This window comes from Hypanus sabinus, chromosome 11 (genome assembly GCF_030144855.1).
Source record: "Hypanus sabinus isolate sHypSab1 chromosome 11, sHypSab1.hap1, whole genome shotgun sequence".
Taxonomy (NCBI): Eukaryota; Metazoa; Chordata; class Chondrichthyes; order Myliobatiformes; family Dasyatidae; genus Hypanus; species Hypanus sabinus.
The window spans coordinates 98,205,047-98,226,443 of NC_082716.1; the positions used below are offsets into that span (position 1 = coordinate 98,205,047).

The window sequence follows — 21,397 nt, forward strand, 5'->3', positions numbered from 1 at the left end:
TTACACAGTTCCTAGAGAGAGTAGTGGAGGTGGGTACAATCACAATGTTTAAACAGGAGGTGCCTAATGGATAGTTTGTGAGGTGGTGAATTCCTTCCACCTCAAGGTTTCTGTATATTCCTAACATACGGATGATTTTCTCCATATCACCTTGAATGCTGCTTCTTATGAATCAGCGAGTCACAGTAGCCAGTGGGATTTCAAAGTACAATTATTATACAAATACCATATACAAGCTTGTGATTCGTTTCCTAAGAGGCAGCCACAAAACAAAGAAATCCCATTAAACCCAATAAAAAAAAAGACCACCAGACGCTGGAGGTGCACAAAAATAATGTAAACAATTAAAAAAATAAGCAAATAACATTCAGAACTGAAGTTCATGAAAGTAGTTCACAGCCACGAAGCCTGTCATCACTGCAGCGGGTCCAGGGGCCTGTTAGTTGCAGGTCACGGCCTCAGAGACGAATAAACCTCACTGAGCAGTGAAATGAACACCAGTCCATCCTAAAGGATTATTTTCTTAAAGGATTTAAGGTAACATCCTTGATTCTTACCCTTGATGTCTGGACATTGTTTCTCATTACAGATTAGAAATATTAAATCTGTTTCAAGAGAGTGCTATGGGCCATGTGGTCTGACCAACATTGCTAAATTAATGTAACTGGAGGCATTAATGGTGGAAGTATTGGGCCTAGGAGAAGACGCTAATGTCCATTCCCTTACAGTATTCTCTCAATGGATTTACAGAGATATAGCATGGAAACGGGCTCTGTAGCATAATTTGTCTTTGCCGACAAAGTTGACTACCAAAGCTAGTCCTATTTGCCTGCATTTAACCCACATTCCTCTAAGCCTTTCCAATCAATGTGCCTACCAATTATCTTCTACGTATTGTGATTTTAGTCACCTTTACCACATTCTCAGCACGATGTGAGAAATCTTCCCCACTTGCCTTTAAACCTATCCCTTTAATTTAGATTCTTACACCATGTGTGAAAGATTGTGATCGTATCACTGCCTCATGATCAAGTTGAATTTTATTGTCATGAGTATACATTTGAAATATATAAATACCATGAAAAATTGTCTTTCGCAGCATCACAGTTTTTGATAATTTAGATGACAAACAATGGAGCATGATGTACCCATCTAGTGACCTGAGATTCTTGCCAGACATTGTCCATGTCTCAAGAGGATGGAGATTACTGCTGTCAGAAGACCATAACTTAGTGGGTTTAAGGTCTTAATTGTCCACTTGTGATGATAAGTCTTGGCCCAGATGTTGACTCTTTATTTCCCTCTATAAATGTTTCAGCTGAGTTCCACCACCATTTGGTGTGTGTTGCTTAAGATTCCCTCGAGTGTCAGAAAATGAGGGGAGATTTGATGGAAGTGTATGAAGGTAATAGAATAGAATCAGGGAAAACCTCTGGTTTAAGATGATGCTTCAAGGTGAGCAACAGCTTACTGGTATTTCGAAAAGCAAGATATTCAACTAAAAACATTTAACATTTTCTGAAGTGAATTTGGTAAACTATCACCACAAATAATGAAGAGGTGAGCGAATTTGAGGGATGTACCCTGCTTTTGCATCGCAAAATCGACACACGTGGAGTTGGAGTGAACATTTCGGAGAGAAGCTTAGATGCCCGTCTAACTAATCCAGGTGCAAGGTTGGATCGCTCTAAGCATCGAGCCAACTTGGAGAGATCGAAGACAGCTTCAGGCTGGGTGGTGTGGTCTAGGCCCGGGGTGTTTACTGTGTCAGGGCCTGAGTTCTAGTGCGAGGTATCTTCTACTTTTTGGACAATTTAACTATCAGCCCAGATAGACTGGAAAGGCAGGATGTTGGGACTGGAGGTGAGAGTCTGGCTGATTTCTCTTGTTAGGAAGGAAAACACGGGACTTCCGGTGGCTGGAATGGAGTAGGTTGCACTAGCTACGTGCTCCGAAATTATTTGCTTACTTTGCTGTTTAAACCTATCTCGGTGAGAGCACCATGAGTAGAAAGCTGTCAAAAAAAGAGACTACTTTAGAGACTTTGACTGAAATGATTCAACAAATGTCAGAGAAACTCGAAAAATTGGATAAACTGGATGACTTGGAATCCAGGTTTGATTTGTTACAGAATTCCTTCGACCTGGTTAAATCTGAACGGAAAACGCTTAATCAGAAACTTGGAAGTATACAGCAGACTGTGAATAACCACAAAATTCTTATTAAGCTACATGAAGAATCTCTGCCAGTGTTGCAGAAGGATATCGAAGGTTTCAAGAGAATTTCTAAGGAATAACTTAAAAAATACGACGCGTTACTGAAGAAACTTACAGACTTGGAGACCAGGAACCAAAGGTGCAATATCAGAATTCTTGGATTTCCTGAAAAACTGGAGGGTAATCAACCTATCGATTTTTGTGCTCAAATGCTGAAAGATTTATTCCCTGATATATTAGACAATAGACAATAGGTGCAGAAGTAGACCATTCGGCCCCTCGAGTCTGCACCGCCATTCTGAGATCATGGCTGATCATTCACTGTCAATACCCAGTCCCTGCCTTGTCCCCATATCCCTTGATTCCCCTATCCATCAGATATCTATTCAGCTCCTTCTTGAAAGCATCCAGAGAATTGGCCTCCACCGTCTTCCGAGGCAGTGCATTCCACACCTCCAGAACTCTCTGGGAGAAGAAGCTCTTCCTCAACTCTGTTTTAAATAACTGACCTCTTATTCTCAATCCATGCCCTCTGGTACTGGACTCTCCCAACATCTGGAACATATTTCCTGCCTCAATCCTATCAAATCCTTTAATTATCTTAAACGTTTCAATCAGATCCCCTCTCAATCTCCTCAATTCCAGTGTGTACAAGCCCAATTTCTCCAATCTCTCTGCGTAAGACAGCCCTGTCATCCCAGGAATCAACCTAGTGAATCTACGCTGCGCTTCCTCAATTGCCAGAATGTCCTTCCTGAAACCTGGAGACCAAAACTGTACACAATATTCCAGGTGTGGTCTCACCAGGGCCCTGTACAAATGCAAAAAAACATCCTTGCTCTTGTATTCAATTCCCCTTGTAACAAAGGCCAACATTCCATTTGCCCTCTTCACTGCCTGTTGCACTTGCTCATTCACCTTCATTGACTGGTGAACTAGGACTCCTAGGTCTCTTTGCATTTCTCCCTTACCTAACTCGACACCGTTCAGACAATACTCTGCCCTCTTGTTCCAGCTTCCAAAGTGGATAACTTCACATTTATTCACATTGAATGACATCTGCCAAGTATCTGCCCACTCACCCAGCCTATCCAAGTCTCCCTGTATTCTCCTAACGTCCCCTTCGCATGTCACACTGCCACCCAGTTTAGTATCGTCAGCAAACTTGCTGATATATTTTTCAATGCCCTCATCTAAATCATTGACATAAATCGTAAAGAGCTGTGGTCCCAATACAGAGCCCTGTGGTACCCCACTAGTCACCTCCAGCCAGTCTGAGAAACACCCATTCACTGCTACCCTTTGCTTTCTATCTGCCAACCAGTTTTCTATCCATGTTGAAACCCTGCCCCCAATGCCATGAGCTCTGATTTTACTCACCAATCTCCTATGTGGCACCTTATCGAATGCCTTCTGAAAATCTAGGTACACAACATCTACTGGCTTACCCTCATCTAACATCCTTGTTACACCCTCAAAAAACTCCAACAGATTAGTCAAGCATGATTTGCCCTTGGTAAATCCATGCTGGCTCAGCCTAATCCTATTTCTGCCATCTAGATGTGCCACTATTTCGTCCTTAATAATGGACTCAAGCATCTTCCCCATGACTGACGTTAGGCGATAGTTCTCCGTTTTCTCCTCCCCTCCCTTCTTGAAAAGTGGGATAACATTAGCCACTCTCCAATCTTCAGGAACTGATCCTGAATCTAAGGAACATTGGAAAATGATTACCAATGCATCCGCAATTTCCTGAGCCACCTCTTTTAGAACCCTCGGATGCAGACCATCTGGACCCGGGGATTTATTAGCCTTCAGTCCTACCAGTCTACTCATCACAGTTTCTTTCCTAATGTCAATCTGTCTCAATTCCTCTGATATCTTATGACCCTGGCCCATCCATACATCTGGGAGATTGCTTGTGTCCTCCCTGGTGAAGACAGATCTAAAGTATGCATTAAATTCTGTTGCCATTTCCCTGTTTCCCATAACAATTTCTCCCAATTCATTCTTCAAGTGGCCAACATTGTTCTTAACTATCTTCTTTCTCTTCACATAGCTAAAAAAAGCTTTTGCTATCCCCTTTTATATTCCTGGCTAGACTGAGCTCATACCTGATTTTTTCTCTCTGTATTGCTTTTTTAGTTAAGATCTGCTGTTCCTTGAAACTTTCCCAATCATCTGTATTCCCACTCATCTTAGCCCTGTCATACTTTTTCTTTAATGCTATACAATCTCTGACTTCCTTTGTCAACCACTGTGGCCCCTTCTCCCTCTTTGAATCCTTCCTTCTCATTGGAACGAACTGCATTTGCATCTTTTGTATTATGCCCAAGAATATCTGCCACTGCTGATCCACTGTCTTTCCTGCCAGGGCATCCTTGGCTGTTGCCTTTCTCTCAGAGATCTGTGTAAACTCAAGGTTACTACTTCTGATAATAAGGTCTCTTGGTTTTACGAAGTCTTAATCATTTGTTTGACAAAGTAACTGGCGCCTTGTTATCTTTCAAACTGTGCAAAATATGCAGACAGACAGCATCCATTTCTCTTTAGCTGCTTTTCTCAGCTCTTTTTAAACAATACGTTATATTCTCTCAGTGTTATGTAGGAAGCTATCTAAACTGCTTCCCTTTTTAATTATCTTCTATTTGTTTCTTTACTCTTTTTTTGCACCAGCGAGTATATGTTGTGCTTATTGATTTTCCATATTTGATTTTCCTTATCTGTCTTTGCTTTTTTACCGAGACTAATACTTATATTTTCCCATGTTTTTTTAATCATGATTAGCAAACTTATTTACTTTGATATATTTTTGTATATATATATTTACAATCGTTTATTCAGCGCAGCTATACGTATATATTTTCTGGAGCCACCGGAGTTTTGGGTTGGGAACATTAGAATTAGTCTTCAGCCTCTCTTGGCAGAATTCTGTCTTTGGGGAGGGGGGGGGGGGAATGGGTTCTTCTATAAAGCTGATTGGATGTTTTTACTGTTTTACTTATTCATTATCTACATGTCTGATTATCTTTTATGCATTACTAAAGGATACTTGATGGATTCTTTTATTAATATACTCAGTTTTAATGTGAAAGGTCTAAATAACCCTGTTAAATGAAACAAGATTTTCTCTTATATCAGGAAACTTAAAACTCATATAATCTTTCTCCAAGAAACCTATATTCGTAAAGATGATATTTCACATTCTTTCAAAGGATGGAAGGGTATACATTTTCACTCACCCTCTCAATCTAGATTGAGAGGAGTCTCTATCCTGTTTGATCAGAATTTATCCTTTATTCAACATAATGTAATTTCTGATACAAATGGGCGCTTTGTGATTGTTTCGGGTAGTCTTGGGAATAAACTAATCGTATTTGCGAATGTATACGTTCCAAATACAGATGACTCCTTGTTCTTTGAACGTCTTTTCTCTTTTCTGCCTGATTTGAATCGGTATTCCTTAGTGATGGGTGGAGATTTTAATTTTTGGCTTGACCCTATATTAGACCGCTCTTCAAGTAAAATCCCTATCACTAATAAATCAGTATTACTTTTTAAATCTTTTTTTATCTCAATGTGGTATTCTTGACGTGTGGGGTTTTTTACACCCCCAAGAAAAGGAATATTCATATTTCTCTCAGGTTCATCATATGTACTCTCGGATTGATTATTTTTTTATAGATAGAAACTTGCTTCCACTGGTATGATCCTGTGATTATAAGGAGATTGCTTTGTCTGATCATGCACCTGTGCTTCTGGCTTTAAGATTACCTGCTTAATCTGTACCAAATAGAAGTTGGCGTTTTAACATCATAGTTATCTGATAAAAATTTTCTAAAGTTTTTGGAAAACCATATAACTTTTTTCTTTAAAGAAAATTTTAAAGGAGATACTGCTGGTAATATAGTCTGGGATACTTTTAAAGCATATATTCGTGGAGAAATTATCTCTTACTCTACCTGTATAAAGAAAAAAGCTGACGAAGAAAGGTCTGACCTAGCAGCGATATTAAAAGATCTTGATTGAAAGTATGTCCTATCTCTAGATCCAATTATATATAATAAGCGTATTGAAATCCAATCCAAGTATAATCTTCTGCTGATTTACCCAATTGAACAACAGCTGTTGAGAGATAAAACTCAATTTTACATTCACGGGGATAGAACTGGTAGTTTATTAGCCAATTGCTTAAAATCTTTTACAGTTAATTGTAAAATCACAGAAATTTTTAAAGATAATGGAACAAAGACATCTGACCATTCTGAAATTAATAACGTATTTAAAGACTTTTACCTTAAGTTGTATCAGTCTGACTCTTCTTCAGATGATACCTATATGAACACTTTTTTCAGTAATATCAACATTCCTACATTGTCTGCTGATAATCTAACACAGTTAGATCAGCCTATTTCCAATGAAGAAGTGACTGAGGCTATACGTGCTTTACATTCTGGTAAGACCCCAGGACCTGATGGCTTTCCTGGGGAGTTTTATAAAACTTTCACTACGTTACTTACACCTTATTTATCCTCTGTTTTATCAGAGTCCTTTAAATCAGGTAAACTCCCTCAATCTTTTTATGAAGCTTTTATTTCTCTTATTCTTAAAAAAAAAATCCAGCTGAATGTTCTTTATACAGACTGATTTCTTTATTAAATGTTGATGCAAAAATTTTAGCCAAAATCTTAGCTCGAAGACTTGAAAATATTCTACCATCTATTATATCACATGACCAGACAGGATTTATTAAAAATCATTACTCACATTTTAGTATACGTCGGTTATTGAATGTGATATATTCACCATACAAAAAAATATCAGAGTGTATATTATCCTTAGATGCAGAAAAAGCCTTTGATAGGATTGAGTGGAATTATCTTTTTAAGACCTTAGAAAAGTTTAATTTTGGGCCTAATTTTATTCATTGGGTTAAATTAATCTACTTGTCTCCTACTGCTCAGGTTATTACTAACTCCCAGATTTCTAAGCCCTTTAAATTACAGCAGGGAACTAGACAAGGATGTCCTCTTAGTCCTTTACTTTTTGCTTTAGCTATAGAACCCTTAGCAATAGCACTTCGAGAAGCTAAGGACATTTCTGGTATACTAAGGGAAGGTATGTCTCATAAAATTTCATTATACGCTGATGATATTTTACTTTTTATCTCTAACACTGAAACTTCTTTACGTTTGGTTCTTTCTTTAATCTCCCAGTTTAGTTCTTTTTCAGGATATAAGCTGAACCTACATAAAAGTGAGCTACTTCCTTTAAATGACCTAATGTCATCAAATACCAAATTTCCATTCAAATTGGTTACAAGTCAATTTACATATTTAGGTGTAACAATTACTAAAAACTTCAAGAATTTATTCAAAGAAAACTTAAACCCCTTATTGAATTATGTGAAAAAGATGCTTTCTAAATGGTCCCCTCTTTCTTTATCCCTAATTGGCCAAATTAATTTGATTAAAATGAAGATTCTTCCTAAATTTTTATATCTTTTTCAGGCCTTACCTATTTTTATTCCTAAGATGTACTTTGATTCTTTAGATTCAATTTTAACCTTTTATATTTGGAATAATAAACAAGCTCGTTTAAGTAAAGTTTACTTACAAAGTAATAAAGAGATGGGTGGACTAGCCCTACCCAATTTTAGGTTTTACTATTGGGCTGCCAATATAAGGAATATTACTTTCTGGTCCTATTATATTTATCATAAAGATTGCTCATCATGGGTCTCCTTAGAAGTTAATTCTGTAAAAAATTCCTCTATTGTCTCTCTTCTTGGATCATACTCTTCTTTTTCAGCAAATGAAACAACAGATAACATAATTGTTAAACAAACTTTAAGGATCTGGTCTCAATTTAGAAAATTTTTTGGTTTAGCGAATTTTTCATTATCATCTCCCATTCTCCTTAATTATTTTTTTTTTCCCTTCCATGACTGATAAAGTCTTTAAAGATTGGAATGAATTAGGTATTAAGTGTTTTTCGGACCTGTTTATCTCAGGATCTCTTGCTTCTTTTGACCAACTGTCAAATAAATTTGCACTCCCAAAATCACATTTTTACAGATACCTTCAAATTAGAGATTTTCTATGTTTCCAATTAGCTACTTTTCCTATAGGTCCTGATAAAAATTTACTGGACGATCTTTTAAATTTAAAACCTTTTGTTAATGGTTCTATTACCGGTATCTATAACTTGTTGATTGATTCTAGACAAGACTTTTTAGATAAAATAAAAAAAGCCTGGGAGGATGACCTAAATTGTCAGATTTCTGATGATAGATGGAATAAAATTCTTAAACAGTTTAACAAATCATCTTTCTGTGCTCGTCATTCTCTTCTACAATTTAAAGTGGTTCATAGAGCTTACACTTCTAAACAGAAGCTCTCCAGATTTTACCCAAATGTTTCTCCACTTTGTAATAAATGCAATTCTGCTGATGCCTCTTTAATTCATATGTTTTGGTTTTGCCCTAAAATTGAAAAGTTTTGGCGGGAAGTATTTCATACCTTCTCTCAACTTTTTAGGGTTCAGTTTGACCCAAATCCCCTTACTGCCTTGATTGGTATTATTGCAAATGAAGATATAACTTTAAATACTCCTAACCTACAGGTTTTAGTTTTTACCTCTCTTTCAGCAAGAAGAGCAATCTTGCTTAAATGGAAGGAGTCTACTCCTCCTATACATCTTCAATGGCTACGTGATATTATGTCGTATTTAGATTTAGAAAAGATCTGCTGCTCAGTCTTAAATTCGAAACAATCTTTTTATGATATTTGGGGACCTTTCCTAAATTACTTTTCCAATTTATAAAGTTTAACAGTGCACGGACTTTTATGTATATTTTTATCTTCTATTCTTAAGTGAATATGTTTTTTTTCTAATTATCCATTGACATTCATCGGCTTTTTTCTTTGGTATTTGGTAGGGGGTTGACTTTTTTTATATATAAAACAATTTCTTTTATGACGTATGACCTATCTTTAAATTTTTGATTACAGAGTGGTATACCTTTATGTGTTATGCTATAACATTTTGATCAATTTTATTACAATATATGAATGTACACAAGTTATGTTGAGATGTATCTATGTGTTGCACTCTGTAAATTTTTTTCTTCTGAATAAAAATATTGTAAAAAGAAAGGAAGGAAAACACACAACAGTATTCTTTGAGGAGTTAGCAATGGGAAGGGTGAGCAGCTGCAGTAGATGTTGTATATTTGGACTTTAAGAAGACCTTTGTCAAAGTGCCACACATGAGGCTGCTTACCAAATTAAGAGCTTGTGGCATTTCAGTAAAGTTACTGGCATGGTTAGAACATTGGCTGATGGATAGGAGGCAGCTAGTGGGAACAAATGGATCCTTTCCTGGTTGACTGTCAGTGACTAGTGGTGTTCCACTGGGGTTGGTGTTGGGACTGCTTCTTTTTATGCTGTTTTAGATGATTTCGATGATGAAATTGACTTTTTTGTCAAGTTTGCAGATGGTATGAAGATTGGTGGAGGGGCGGGTGATGTTGAGGAAACAGGTAGGCTGCTGAAGGACTTAGATTAGTAGAATAGGCAAGAGAGTAGCAATTGAAATACAATATTGGAAAATGCATGGTCATGCACTTTGGTAGTAGAAATAAATGTGCAGATTATTCACTAGACATAGAAGACCTACAGCACAATACAGGCCCTTCAGCCCATAAAGTTGTGCTGAACAGGTCCTTACCTTGGAAATTACTAGGGTTACCCATAGCCCTCTATTTTTCTAAGCTCCATGCACTTATCCAAAAGGCTCTTAAAAGACCCTATCGTATCCACCTCCACCACTGTTGCCAGCAGCCCATTCCACGCACTCACCACTCTGCGTAACAAACTTACCCCTGACAGCTCCTCTGTACCTACTCCCAAGCACTAAACCTGTGCTCTCTTGTGGCAACCATTTCAGCCCCAGGAAAAAGCCTCTGACTATCCACATGATCAATACCTCTCATCATCTTATACACCTCTATCAGGTCACCTCTCATCCTCCTTCACTCCAAGGAGAAAAGGCCAAGTTCACTCAATCTGTTCTCATAAGGCACGCTCCTCAATCCAGGTAACATCCTTGAAAATCTCCTCTGCACCCTTTCTATGGCTTCCACATCCTTCCAGTAGTGAGGCAACCAGAACTGAGCACGGTACTCCAAGTGGGGTCTGACCAGGGTCCTATATAGCTGCAACATTACTTCTCGGATCCTAAATTCAACTCCATGATTGATGAAGGCCAGTACACCGTATACCTTCTTAACCACAGAGTCAATCTGTGCAGCTGCTTTGAGCGTCCTATGGACTCGGACCCCAAGTTCCCCCGATCCTCCACACTGCCAAGAGTCTTACCATTAATACTTTATTAAGTGGGGAGAAAATCCAAAGTCTGAGATACAAAGTGACTTGGGAGTCCTTGTGCAGAACATCCTGAAGGTTAACTTGCAGGTAGAGTCAGTAGTGAGGAAGGCAAATGCAACGTTAGCATTCATTTCAAGAGGTCTAGCATATAACAGCAGGGATGTGATGCTGAGGCTTTATAAGGCACTGGTGAGGCCTCACCCTGTGAACAGTTTTGGGCTTCTCATCTAAGATGTGTTGGCATTGGGGAGGGTTCAGAGGAGGTTCACAAGGATGATTCTGAGAATGAAAGGGTTATCACACGAGGAATGTTTGATAGGTCTGGGTCTGTACTCGTTGTAATTTAGAAGAATGGGGGCGGGGATCTCATTGAAACCTTTTGAATGTTGAAAGGCCGAGACAGAGTAGATGTGGAAAGGATGTTTCCCATGGTGGGGGAGTCTAGGACAAGAGGGCACAGCCTCAGGATAGAGGGGCATCCATTTAAAACAAAGATGCAGAGCAATTTCTTTCACCAGAGTGTGGTGTGTTTGTGGAATTTATTACCACAGACAGCTGTGGAGGCCCAGTTGTTGGATGTATTTAAGGCAGAGTTTGCTAGGTTCTTGATTGGATATGGCATCAAAGGTTATGGGGAGAAGGCTGGGGAGTTGGGCTGAGGAGGGGTAAAAAAAAGGATTAGCTATGATCAGATGGGCCAAATGGCCCAATTCTGCTCCTATGCCTTATGTCACCAAAAACTAGAAAATATGTACAGATGTACTGGGGAAGGTATTCTGATTTATTGTATCACTAATAAGTATGGAGGCTGCTACATAATCAGAAAAAAGAGCTGGGGAGGGGTTTCATCTAGCTCTCTCTACCTTGGGCATTCACCTCCCTCCATCAAGGTCATCTTCAAAAGGCGATGCCTCAAAACCGAGGCATCCATTATTAATGACCCCCACCAGCCAAGTTTAGCTCTATTATTACTATCAAAAAGGAGGTACACGAGCCTGAAGACGCGCACACAATATTTTAGGAACAGTTTCTTCCTTTCCGCCATTAGATTTCTGAATGATCTACGGTTGCCACCTCATTTTGCTGTTTATCATTTTATGTATTGCACCGCTTCCGCAAAACCACACATTTCACGACGTACGTCAGTGACTATAAGCCTGATTCTAATAGATGTTCGCTTGTAAGTGGCAAAGACGGGGCAGAATCATTGGCAAGAATATCGCTCGAAGTTACTGGACGTCCAAATCTCGGTCTGTCCAATTTCAGAGGCGAGATACTAAGCTCGTCCGACAGGACACCAGAAAAGCCAGAGGTGCTAAGAACCTACTCTCCTGACCGGCCAGTGCCCCCGAAGGAGCTCCTGCATTGGAAACAAACTCCACCGCTTTCCATTTTCTGTGGTCTTTGGAAGCAGGCAATCCTCTGCACCAACTCTAGGGGCGCAGATCTGACCCCACCTACATTTATTTTGCCCCGCCCATATAACGCTCACTCACGCCGCATTCTTTGCCCAGTTCTCGTTCCACACTGGACAGGACCGCTGTCCATCCAGAGGCCACAGACCACTCGTGGTAAGTCCCGCCCACAGCAGGCGCCTCCCTGTTCATACGTCCCTCCCACCTCAGACTCCGGCCACTTCCGGACTCCAGGACTACGACTCCCAGGATGCCGTGCACTCACCTTCCGGCGGTTGGCGGTGTTGTGCGTGCTGTGCCCGAGCGCGGACATGGCGAGTAACCGCCACAGTTCGAGCCCACAGCCCGGGACCGGCACTGGGCCTAGCTCGGTGGGCGGCGCCTCTGCTCCCGGCTCGGCCCCCGCCCCGGGCAGCAGCCGCGGGCCCGGCAAGGCGCCTGCCTCTGGCAGCAAGAAGAGGCCGCTCCTCAATGGCCTAGTGAACTCGTACGAGGACAAGAACAGCGACTTCGTGTGGTGAGGGCATGGGGATGAGGGCTGATTGGGAGGGAGAGAGGGAGGGGGGAGGAGTGGAGGGCGAGTGAGACGAGACATGACTCTTCTCCGGCACTGGGCGACTCGAGCCTGGCCCTTGGCATTAGGCTTCGGGTTGCGGCGGCACCCCACACCTGCTTAAGGGCCGCATGAGACTCCCCGCCTTGGGAGTCAGCCTCACCCCGCAGCGACGAGTAAGGGGAAGGAGGAAGGTCCGAGTCGGTATGTAAGAGCAGCTCCCACGCTTTGGACACTAAGAGTTGTCCGCTGGCGGCTTAGCGGTGCATCCCCGGCCTCACTGTGAATCCTGTTCAGTAATTACTGTCTGGTTCCTGCTGCAGTGGATGAGCAGGAAGAGGGTTTGTGTTGACCAGACACCTGGTCAAGTTTGGACAGCAAATGCTGCTGAGGTCAAGTGCAGTGATCAAGACTTTTGTTTGGCGAAGGTACGAATGGAAACTTGTCTGAGAGGGTGGTGGTTGCCCAGACTGTCACATTTCTACACATACGGGGAGGCAGTGGGCCTACAGTCATAGAGCAGTACATCATGAATGTAGACACCTCGGCCCTTTGGGTCCATGGTCACCAGTCCCACCCACCTCGTCCAAATTTCCTGTTTTGGTCCATATTCCTCCCTGCCTCTCTCTTCATGTACTAGTCCAACTCATTCTTAAATGTGGCAGCTCATTCCATATATCACATGTTGCCTCTTGGTCCCTTTTAAATGTTTCTCCTCTCACCCTCAGCCTGGGGAAAAGATTGTTATCATGAATCTCTTTTAAGCCCTTCATAGCTTTAAACATTTCTGTAAGTTTGTCCCTCATTCTCCACGCACCAAAGAAAAAAGAGCTAGCCTGGCCAGCTTCTCCCTCAGGCTATGGAGTCCTGGGACATCCTTGTAAATATTTTCTGTACTTTCTAGTTTAACCCCATTTTTCCTATAACAACATGACAAAATTCTATACAGTACTCTTAAGTGTAGCCTCACCAAAGACTTGTACAACTGCAAAATAATGTCCCAACTCTTACATTTACTGCCCTTACTAATGAAAAGCCAACGTGCTGAATGCTTTTTTTTACATTATCTGTGATGCTTTCCATTAGTCAAACTTGCTGATCAAGCCCTGTGGCTTTGCAATCAAATAATTTATATGAAGAGGTAACAATTCACCATTCTAATCATTTTTATAAGCAAGGAATACCTATCGCTCTGGCAAGTCACCAGTGTCCATTTCATGTAACAACTTTCAACACCACCCTCAGCTTTCAACCTCCAAGTTAATTTGAAAGTACCCAGCCAGCTCCGGCTGGATTCCATGGGATCTAACCTTCCAGTGCAGCCTACTGTATAGGGCCTTGAAGGCCTTGCCAAACTTCAAATGATGTTAGTTTATTATTGTCACATATACCATTACCAGCCCTCGTTGACATTGAGGTGGTTGTCATGAATCTCTTTTTCCTTCCTGTACATAAACTCATTGTTATTTGAGATGTGTTCCACTATAGTATTAGTACTTGGAAACTTGTAGATGGAGTTAGAGCAGAATCTGGCTGCACAGCCATATCAGTGGGAGTAGAGTAGGGGTCTGTGGACTTGAGTCTTGTGTAGCACCAGTGTTTAGAATAATTACCTTTTTACCTTTGCTTACCTTTACTGACTGTAGACTGTTGTTTAGCAAATCAAAGAACCATTTGCAGAAGCAGGCATTAGCTTCCTGAGTCCGAGGTTTGGTGAGTTTGCTTGTGATAGACAACATGTTCTACCCTCATATCTTTTTTCATTCTTTTAAAAGCTCTAAAAGGTGCATCAAGCAAGACTTTCTGTGCACAAAGCCTTTGCTAAATCCTAATCATACTTTGACTATATGCTGTTAGATTCTGTCCCTCACCACTACTGATGTTAGGCTAATTGCCTTGTAGTTATTTGGCTTGTCATGCTGCCCTTCTTAATGTCAGTACTTCAAGAAGGGAGGAAGACAAAAGACAGGAAATTATTGGCCAGTTAGCTTGACTTTAGTGGTTGGCAAGATGTTAGAATGCATTATTAAGGATGAGGTCTCAAGGTACTTGGAGGTGCATGATAGATCAGGCTGAAGTCAGCATGGGAAAATCTTGTTTGTCAAATCTGTTTGAAATCTTTGAGGAAATTACAGACAGAATAGACAAAGGAGACTCAGTGGATGTTGTTTACTTGGATTTTTAAAAGGCCTTGAACAATATGCCATGCATGAGTCTGTTAAACAAAATAAGAACCGAACTTTACAGGAAAGATGCTAGCATGGACAGAACATTGGCTGACTGGCAAAAGGCAGAGTGTGAACAAAGGGACCTTTCTGGTTCATTGCTGGTATCTGATCCATAGGGCTCAGTGTTGTGCCTACTACTTTTCTCTCGCTGGCCACTTTATTGTGGCCTCCAGATGCTTCAGTTTCCTCTTGCATTCTAAATATGTGTGGATTAGTGGGTTAATTGTTACATGGGTGTAATTAGACAATGCAGGGTTGTTGGGTCAGAAGCACCTGTTACTGTGCTGGATCTTTCAATAAATAGTTTGAAATACCCCAATGAGTTGGTTGATTGGATGGTCTTGCCTTTTGTTAGAAATATTATCTTGTAACGTGCTTTACCTTGTTCACTGAATCCCTGTTTTGTTCTTTGTTTTAATCAATAACCTATTATTGATCAATAAAAAAGATGTACAATCAGTGGCTACTTTATTCGGTACACTTGTATACCTTATCAATGTAATTATCTAATCATCCAGTCAAGTGGCAGCAAATCAGTGTGTAAAAGCATGCAGACATGGTCAAGAGGTTCATTTGTTGCTCAGACCAGGCATTACAATGGGGGAAGAACGATGATCTAAGTGACTTTGTAGAATGATTGTTGGTGCCAGATGGGGTAGTTCGAATATCTCAGAAACTGCTAATCTCATGGGCAAAAATATCCAGAGTTTACAGAGAACAGTGTGTAAAAAAAAAAAAAAAGCACAAAACATCCAGTTCTTTGGGTGAAAATGCCTGATATCGAAGGAAGGATGTGCTGGCATTGGATAGGGTCCAGAGGAGGTTTATGAAAATGATCGTTGAATGAAAGGGAGGATTAATGTATGTGGAATGTTTAGTTGCTGTGGGCATGTACTTGAGTTTAGAATTTGGGAGGTGGGGTTGCAGTGAAAATCTTATTGAAGCCTACACAATATTGAAAGGCCATGATAGAGTGGACATAGAGATGATACAAAGAAACGTCAAAACAAAGCTGTGCTGAACATGTCCCTACCTTAGAACTACCTAGGCTTTACCCATAACCTATTTTTCTCAGCTTCATGTAGCCATCCAGGAGTCCCTGTCATTTCCGCTTCCACCACTACCGCCGGCAGCCCATTCCACACACTCACCACTCCCTTCGTTTAATAAAAAACTTACCCTTGACATCTCCAAACTTCCTGTGCTGAGAGGGGTTAGGACTAGAAAGTACATCCACACAATAGAATGATGACCATTTAGAAAAGAGGTGAGAAAGTGTTTCTTTGCCTGAATGTGGTGAATTGTGGAATTCATTATCACAAATGACTGTGGAGGCTAAGACATTTGATATAGTTGTTTCTCTTATCTGAGTAACCATGATTTCCTCCTCAGTAAACACAGAAATATTCATTAAAATTCGTTCCCATCTCCTATGGCTTGAGACATAGGCAGCCCTACTAGGAGGCCTCCTCTCTCCCTAGCAACCATTTTACTCATAATATAGCTGTAGGTTCTTTCGGGATTTTCCTTAACCTTACCTGCCAGATTGCACTCTTCGAATAGTCTTAATCTTTTTTATAGTCATCAGGGGATTCATTCGTTTTTAACCTCCTAAATCCAATGTATGCTGTTTCTTGTCCAGCGGCTCAATAACTCTCATAAACCAGTATTCCTGACATTTGCTAGATTTATCCTTCATCCTAACAGGAACATCCTACCCCGGACTTGGATATCTCACTCCTGAAAGGTTGCTCTTTGTTCCTACCCCCTCTGTTGGGTTCCCCGAAGTGACATCTAATAGTTCCTGCCTAATTCCCTTAAAATTGGGATCCTAACCTGTGGCTCTATCTGCAGGATAGTGTTCAGAGATTTATTACTGCAACCACAAGTCTTGATACGATTTCTTGAACCTCAGCTTCAGCTCAGTCATTTTGCAGTGAGATTAGTTCTGTTTCCATCTTTCCTGTTAATTCTTCATTACAAGTGTTCAGGAATGGATTTATTACCTAATCTCGAATTTGGATTGAGAGAAGATACTGAAATCTCTATCATGTCTTCATGCAGCTCACCAGGTGGACACAATATATTTGAAGATTATCTAGTATTTTTCTTTCTCTTCCACCTCTGGCTTGGAAATGGGAGAAGGTCGAGGTGGCCATTGTTGCACTTAAAATTTGGACAAGAATATAGGAACAGTGGATTTGATTTTGATGAGATTCACGCAATTTCTTTGAAGTTGATTTCATTAAATTTTGTGAATAATTCTGACAAATAAGCAATGTCATGCCTAAAAATCTTGAATTGATTATAAAATGAAGCATTTCAATCTTCAAAGATTTTTTTTCATTGTTTCAGAAAGCTCATAAAAGCATTACAGGCATTTTCTTTTTGAGAGCCATCTAACTTCTGTGTGCAACAGCAGAGTTCAAACTGTTCATCATTCTCAACACAACTTCTGAAATAATCAAAATCAGAGCATGTGACTTGATTTTGTATTTAATTATTAAATATTTAAGTATTTAATTATTTGTGCAGCCAATCACAGATATTTTTCAAAAAGATGTTGTGACTTGCATAGTGAATGGTAAATATGTTGGGTACAAATTTTTTTGAAGAAAATAATCACCTCACCCCATTTTGTCATTGATGGTACCCCATCCGTTGCACAAACAACAATGTTGGTGAACAGGTTGTTGTTTTCTTTGGAAAAATTACTCAGCAACTTGAAATATTGGCTTCTCTTTCCTATCCGTTTCACGCCCCCTTGCAAATAAAATCTCTTGAACCATACTTTTATCATTTATGAAGCAAATATAACCAAGAAGAAAGATTCATTGCCTAACAAATTTGACTCATCCAACTGCAGAGCAAATTGCACATGTTGCACAATGTGTCTTCCACATTTTCAGATATTTCATTTGTCTTTGAACAGAGCTATGGCTGAATGGAATTGCTTTAATTATTTAGTCTGGTGACTTATGCAGGACCCTACTCAGAACCTACCTTACTGTTGACAGAATCAATTCTTCTCCATGTATGGGCCTTTCCAGATTTAGTAATAAGCAGTGAAATGTTGTATGAAGCCTGCAAACCATCACTGTTTTGTTAGGTGTTTGCAAACATCTTTTGAAGTGTTTACTGTTTCTGTAAGTTTTCACAAAGTGGCTGAAAATAAGACAGGATCTAGTTTACTTTATCTGAGTAACGTTCAAGGAGCCTGGACAGTTTCATTGCTTCATTTGAAAGCATTTTGCAAGTTAATTGCTTGGTGCTGGCATCAATCCATATTTCAGATACTGCGTACGCTACTGTCTACACTTCTATTTCATTTGGTCTGCTTTTGCCATCTTCATTATGTATCAGTGACTACAGTCAATTGCCTTTTATTTAATTCCAACCTGAAGTATTGCGATCAATAAAGGGGGAAGTTCAGATGTCGTCATAAATCAGACAAAATACGACTGGGGTGGCAATATTGCCCACTTGGGAAACCACTGCTCTATAGTTTGACTCAAGAAACTTTCCTGGACACATTTAACAAATTCTACCCAATTTGGGCCCTTGACATCCTGACTAGTCAATACTGCAGAAATTGAAATCTCTGATTAATGAAAATTGTTTTATTCTTGCATTGCTGAGCAATATCTTTGTGCATCTGCTCCTCAGTTCCCCCGGCAATTCTACACTAGAGTAACCTTTTGTTTCTAACTTCTATAATTATGACCTCACTGGGCAATTCCACAAGAATGTCATCTCTAAGCACTGCAGTTATTTCCTCCCTTATGTAAAGGCAACACCACTTCACTTGCCTGTACCTCTGTCATGCCTGTAGCATCTGTGTCCTGGATTATTGAGCTGCCAGATCTGCCCTTGTCTCGGGCATGTTTCTGTTAGGGCTGTAACATCCCAATCCTCAGCTGATTGACTTCCTGGCTTTTCTGCCTTGCGTGCTAAACTTAGTGCACTAAATTAAATGCAGTTTAACTGAGTATTCCTTTTCCTGCCTTTTACTATGCCTTTCACTATACTAATTTCTAAACTTGTTCTCGCTGCTTTATCCCATGTCTTAATTTTTGCTGTGAGTCCTATCCCCCATGACATCCTAGTTTAAATCCTTCCACGTAGCATTAGCAAATTTTTCTGCAAGGATATGGATCAAGTGCAACTTGTCCCTCTGCCCTAGAAGAGATCACAGTTACCCAAGAACCTGAATCCCTGTCCCAGCTTCTCAGCTAAAATTCATTTGGCCTATCCTGTTTTTGACCTCACAAGCATATGGTACTGGGAGTAATCTGGAGATTACTGGAGGTTGGAGATAGCAAACCTCAAGGTTAACTTGGTCATTCTTAACTTCTTACTAAACTTCCTCTAGTCATTCTGTAGGATCTCATCCCTGCTCTGCCTATCTTATTTGTAATGTGCAATAACCTCTAGCTGTTTGCTTTCCCTCTCAAGAAAGTCTTGCAGTTGCCATTACATTAGTCCTGATGAAGGGCCTAGGCACTTTTAGGATGGACAGTTGGTCTTTTTCCCAGGGTGGAATTGTTGAATATTGGAGGACGTGCTTGTAATGTGGGAGGGAGAAATTTTAAAGGGAGGTGTGCAAGGCAAGTTCTTAATTTACAGAGAGTGGTAGGTGCCAGGAACACACTGCTATAAGATTGGCCAGGCATGACCTACCACACATACAAAGCCATGTTGAGTATCCTAATGAAGCCCTGTCTATCCAAATATCCTCTCCCGTAGAATACCTTCTAATAATTTACCCACAACTGACATCAGGCTCAGTCGCCTATAATTTTCTGGCTTATTCTTGGAGCCTTTTTTAAATGACAGAACATTTGTAAACTTCCACTCTCTGGCACTTCATGCATGGCGAAGGATGTTTTAAATATTTCTGCAGAGTCCCTGCAGTTTCTGCACTGGCCTCCTGCAAGGTCTGAGGGGACAACTTGAAAAACACTAGAAATTTTTGTAGGGGTGACATGGTTGCATAGTGGTTAGCACAATGCTTTACAGTACCAGCGACCCAGATTCAATTCCTGCGGCTACCTGTAAGGCATTTGTATGTTCTCCCTGTAACTGTGGATTTCCTCCGGGTGCTCTGGTTTCCTCCCAGAATCCAAAGATGTACCAGTTGGTAGGTTAATTGGTCATTGTAAATTAATCTATGATTAGGCTAAGGTTAAATCAAGGATTGATGGGCGGCGTGGCTTGAAGGGCCTAATCCGGCTGTATCTCTGTAAATAAAAATAAAGTTATCCACCCTAATTTGTCTCAAGACAGCAAGCTTCCTCTTCTGTAATCCAGATATTGTCCAGGAACTTTACTATTTTTCAACACTTGTACAGACTCCATGTCTATCTCGTGAGTAAATGCAGACACACAAAGCAAAATTAAGATCTCCTCCATCTTTCATTTGATCCCTCAAACCAAAGTTCCCTAGCTGTTATCCTCTTGTTTTTCTACCGGGAACAGACAAACACTGCACTGTTAATATTTCACTTTTGAAGGCCTCCCACATCATGCAACTTAAGAGTAACTGTGTCCCTGTAACTCTTGTCAATAAACCCCTCTCTCCTGAATGATGTGTAGATCATCCAGCTCCAGTTCCCTGATGCAGTTTGTAAGGAGCTGCGGCTGGATGCACTCTTTCAGGTATACTCATCAGGGATACTGGGTACAAGAGGAGCATACCACCTAACTGTGCAATAATGGAAAAAAGAAAGAGAACTTAACAAAAACTTTGCTTTAATGCTCTTCTCTTTGCTAAAACCTCAATTCCCCCATCTTAACCCTGTCCAATTTCCTTCTTGTGCACTCCTGAACTTAAAAACAATTAAGGAATCACTTGTTCTCGATGGCCTAAACCTGATGTATGCCTCCTTTTCCCTGATTGGAGCCACATAACATCCTTTTCCATACAGCCTGCTCTTTTGTCTGACAGGAGCATTGCTTCACCTGGACTCCTGTTAAAGCATTCCACTCACTAATCATCTTTATCTGCAAACTGTCTCACCCAATTGACCTCTGCAGGATCCAACTCTCAAAATTGGTCCTGCTCGTTTAGGACCTTAACCTGTGGAGCAGTTCTGTTTTTCATTATCTTTACTCATTTAAATTTCTCCCTTCTCACTTTAACCCTGTGCCCTCTACATCTAGAGTCCAAAACCTTGGGAGAAGAGATTCTGACCTATCCCCATAATTATTTTGTAAACTTCTATAAGGTCATCCTCCACTTCCTTTATTCCAGTGAGAATTTTCCTTATAACTGCAGTCGGGGGAATTCTTCATCATTCTCACTGTTTCTACTGCATCTTTCCAGGTTGTGGTGAGTAGAACTGTGCACAGTGCTCTTTAATACTTAACTAATGCCTTTTATTTAAGGTGTTTCATGCCTGACATTTTCATAAACTAGTTTTGATGAGAGGGAGTTTTTTTTTGTTAAAGTGTTGTTAACTATTTTCTACTGACCTGTGGTATTGGCCATTTTCCTTGAGGCACTGCACCTTTGTCCAACCTTGATTTTCTCTGGTATTTCGCACAGGACTCCTGTTGTGTGTGTTAGATATAGAATGCGTTGAGTTGAAGTGAG

General features: G+C 40.3%; 1 protein-coding gene across 4 annotated transcripts in view; it reads left to right on the forward strand.

The window, feature by feature from the left end:
* The first annotated feature begins 12,263 nt into the window (after window positions 1–12,263).
* Window positions 12,264–21,397, forward strand: part of cop1 (COP1 E3 ubiquitin ligase) — a 167,585-nt gene continuing 158,451 nt past the window's right edge. For 3 of the 4 annotated variants that reach the window (XM_059984959.1, XM_059984960.1, XM_059984961.1), the window contains exon 1: window positions 12,264–12,538. In XM_059984959.1, coding sequence (XP_059840942.1) covers window positions 12,333–12,538 — 206 coding nt within the window. In that variant the 5' untranslated portion in view covers window positions 12,264–12,332. The remainder of the gene's footprint in view (window positions 12,539–21,397) is intronic. The other variant, XM_059984962.1, reaches the window with a different exon arrangement.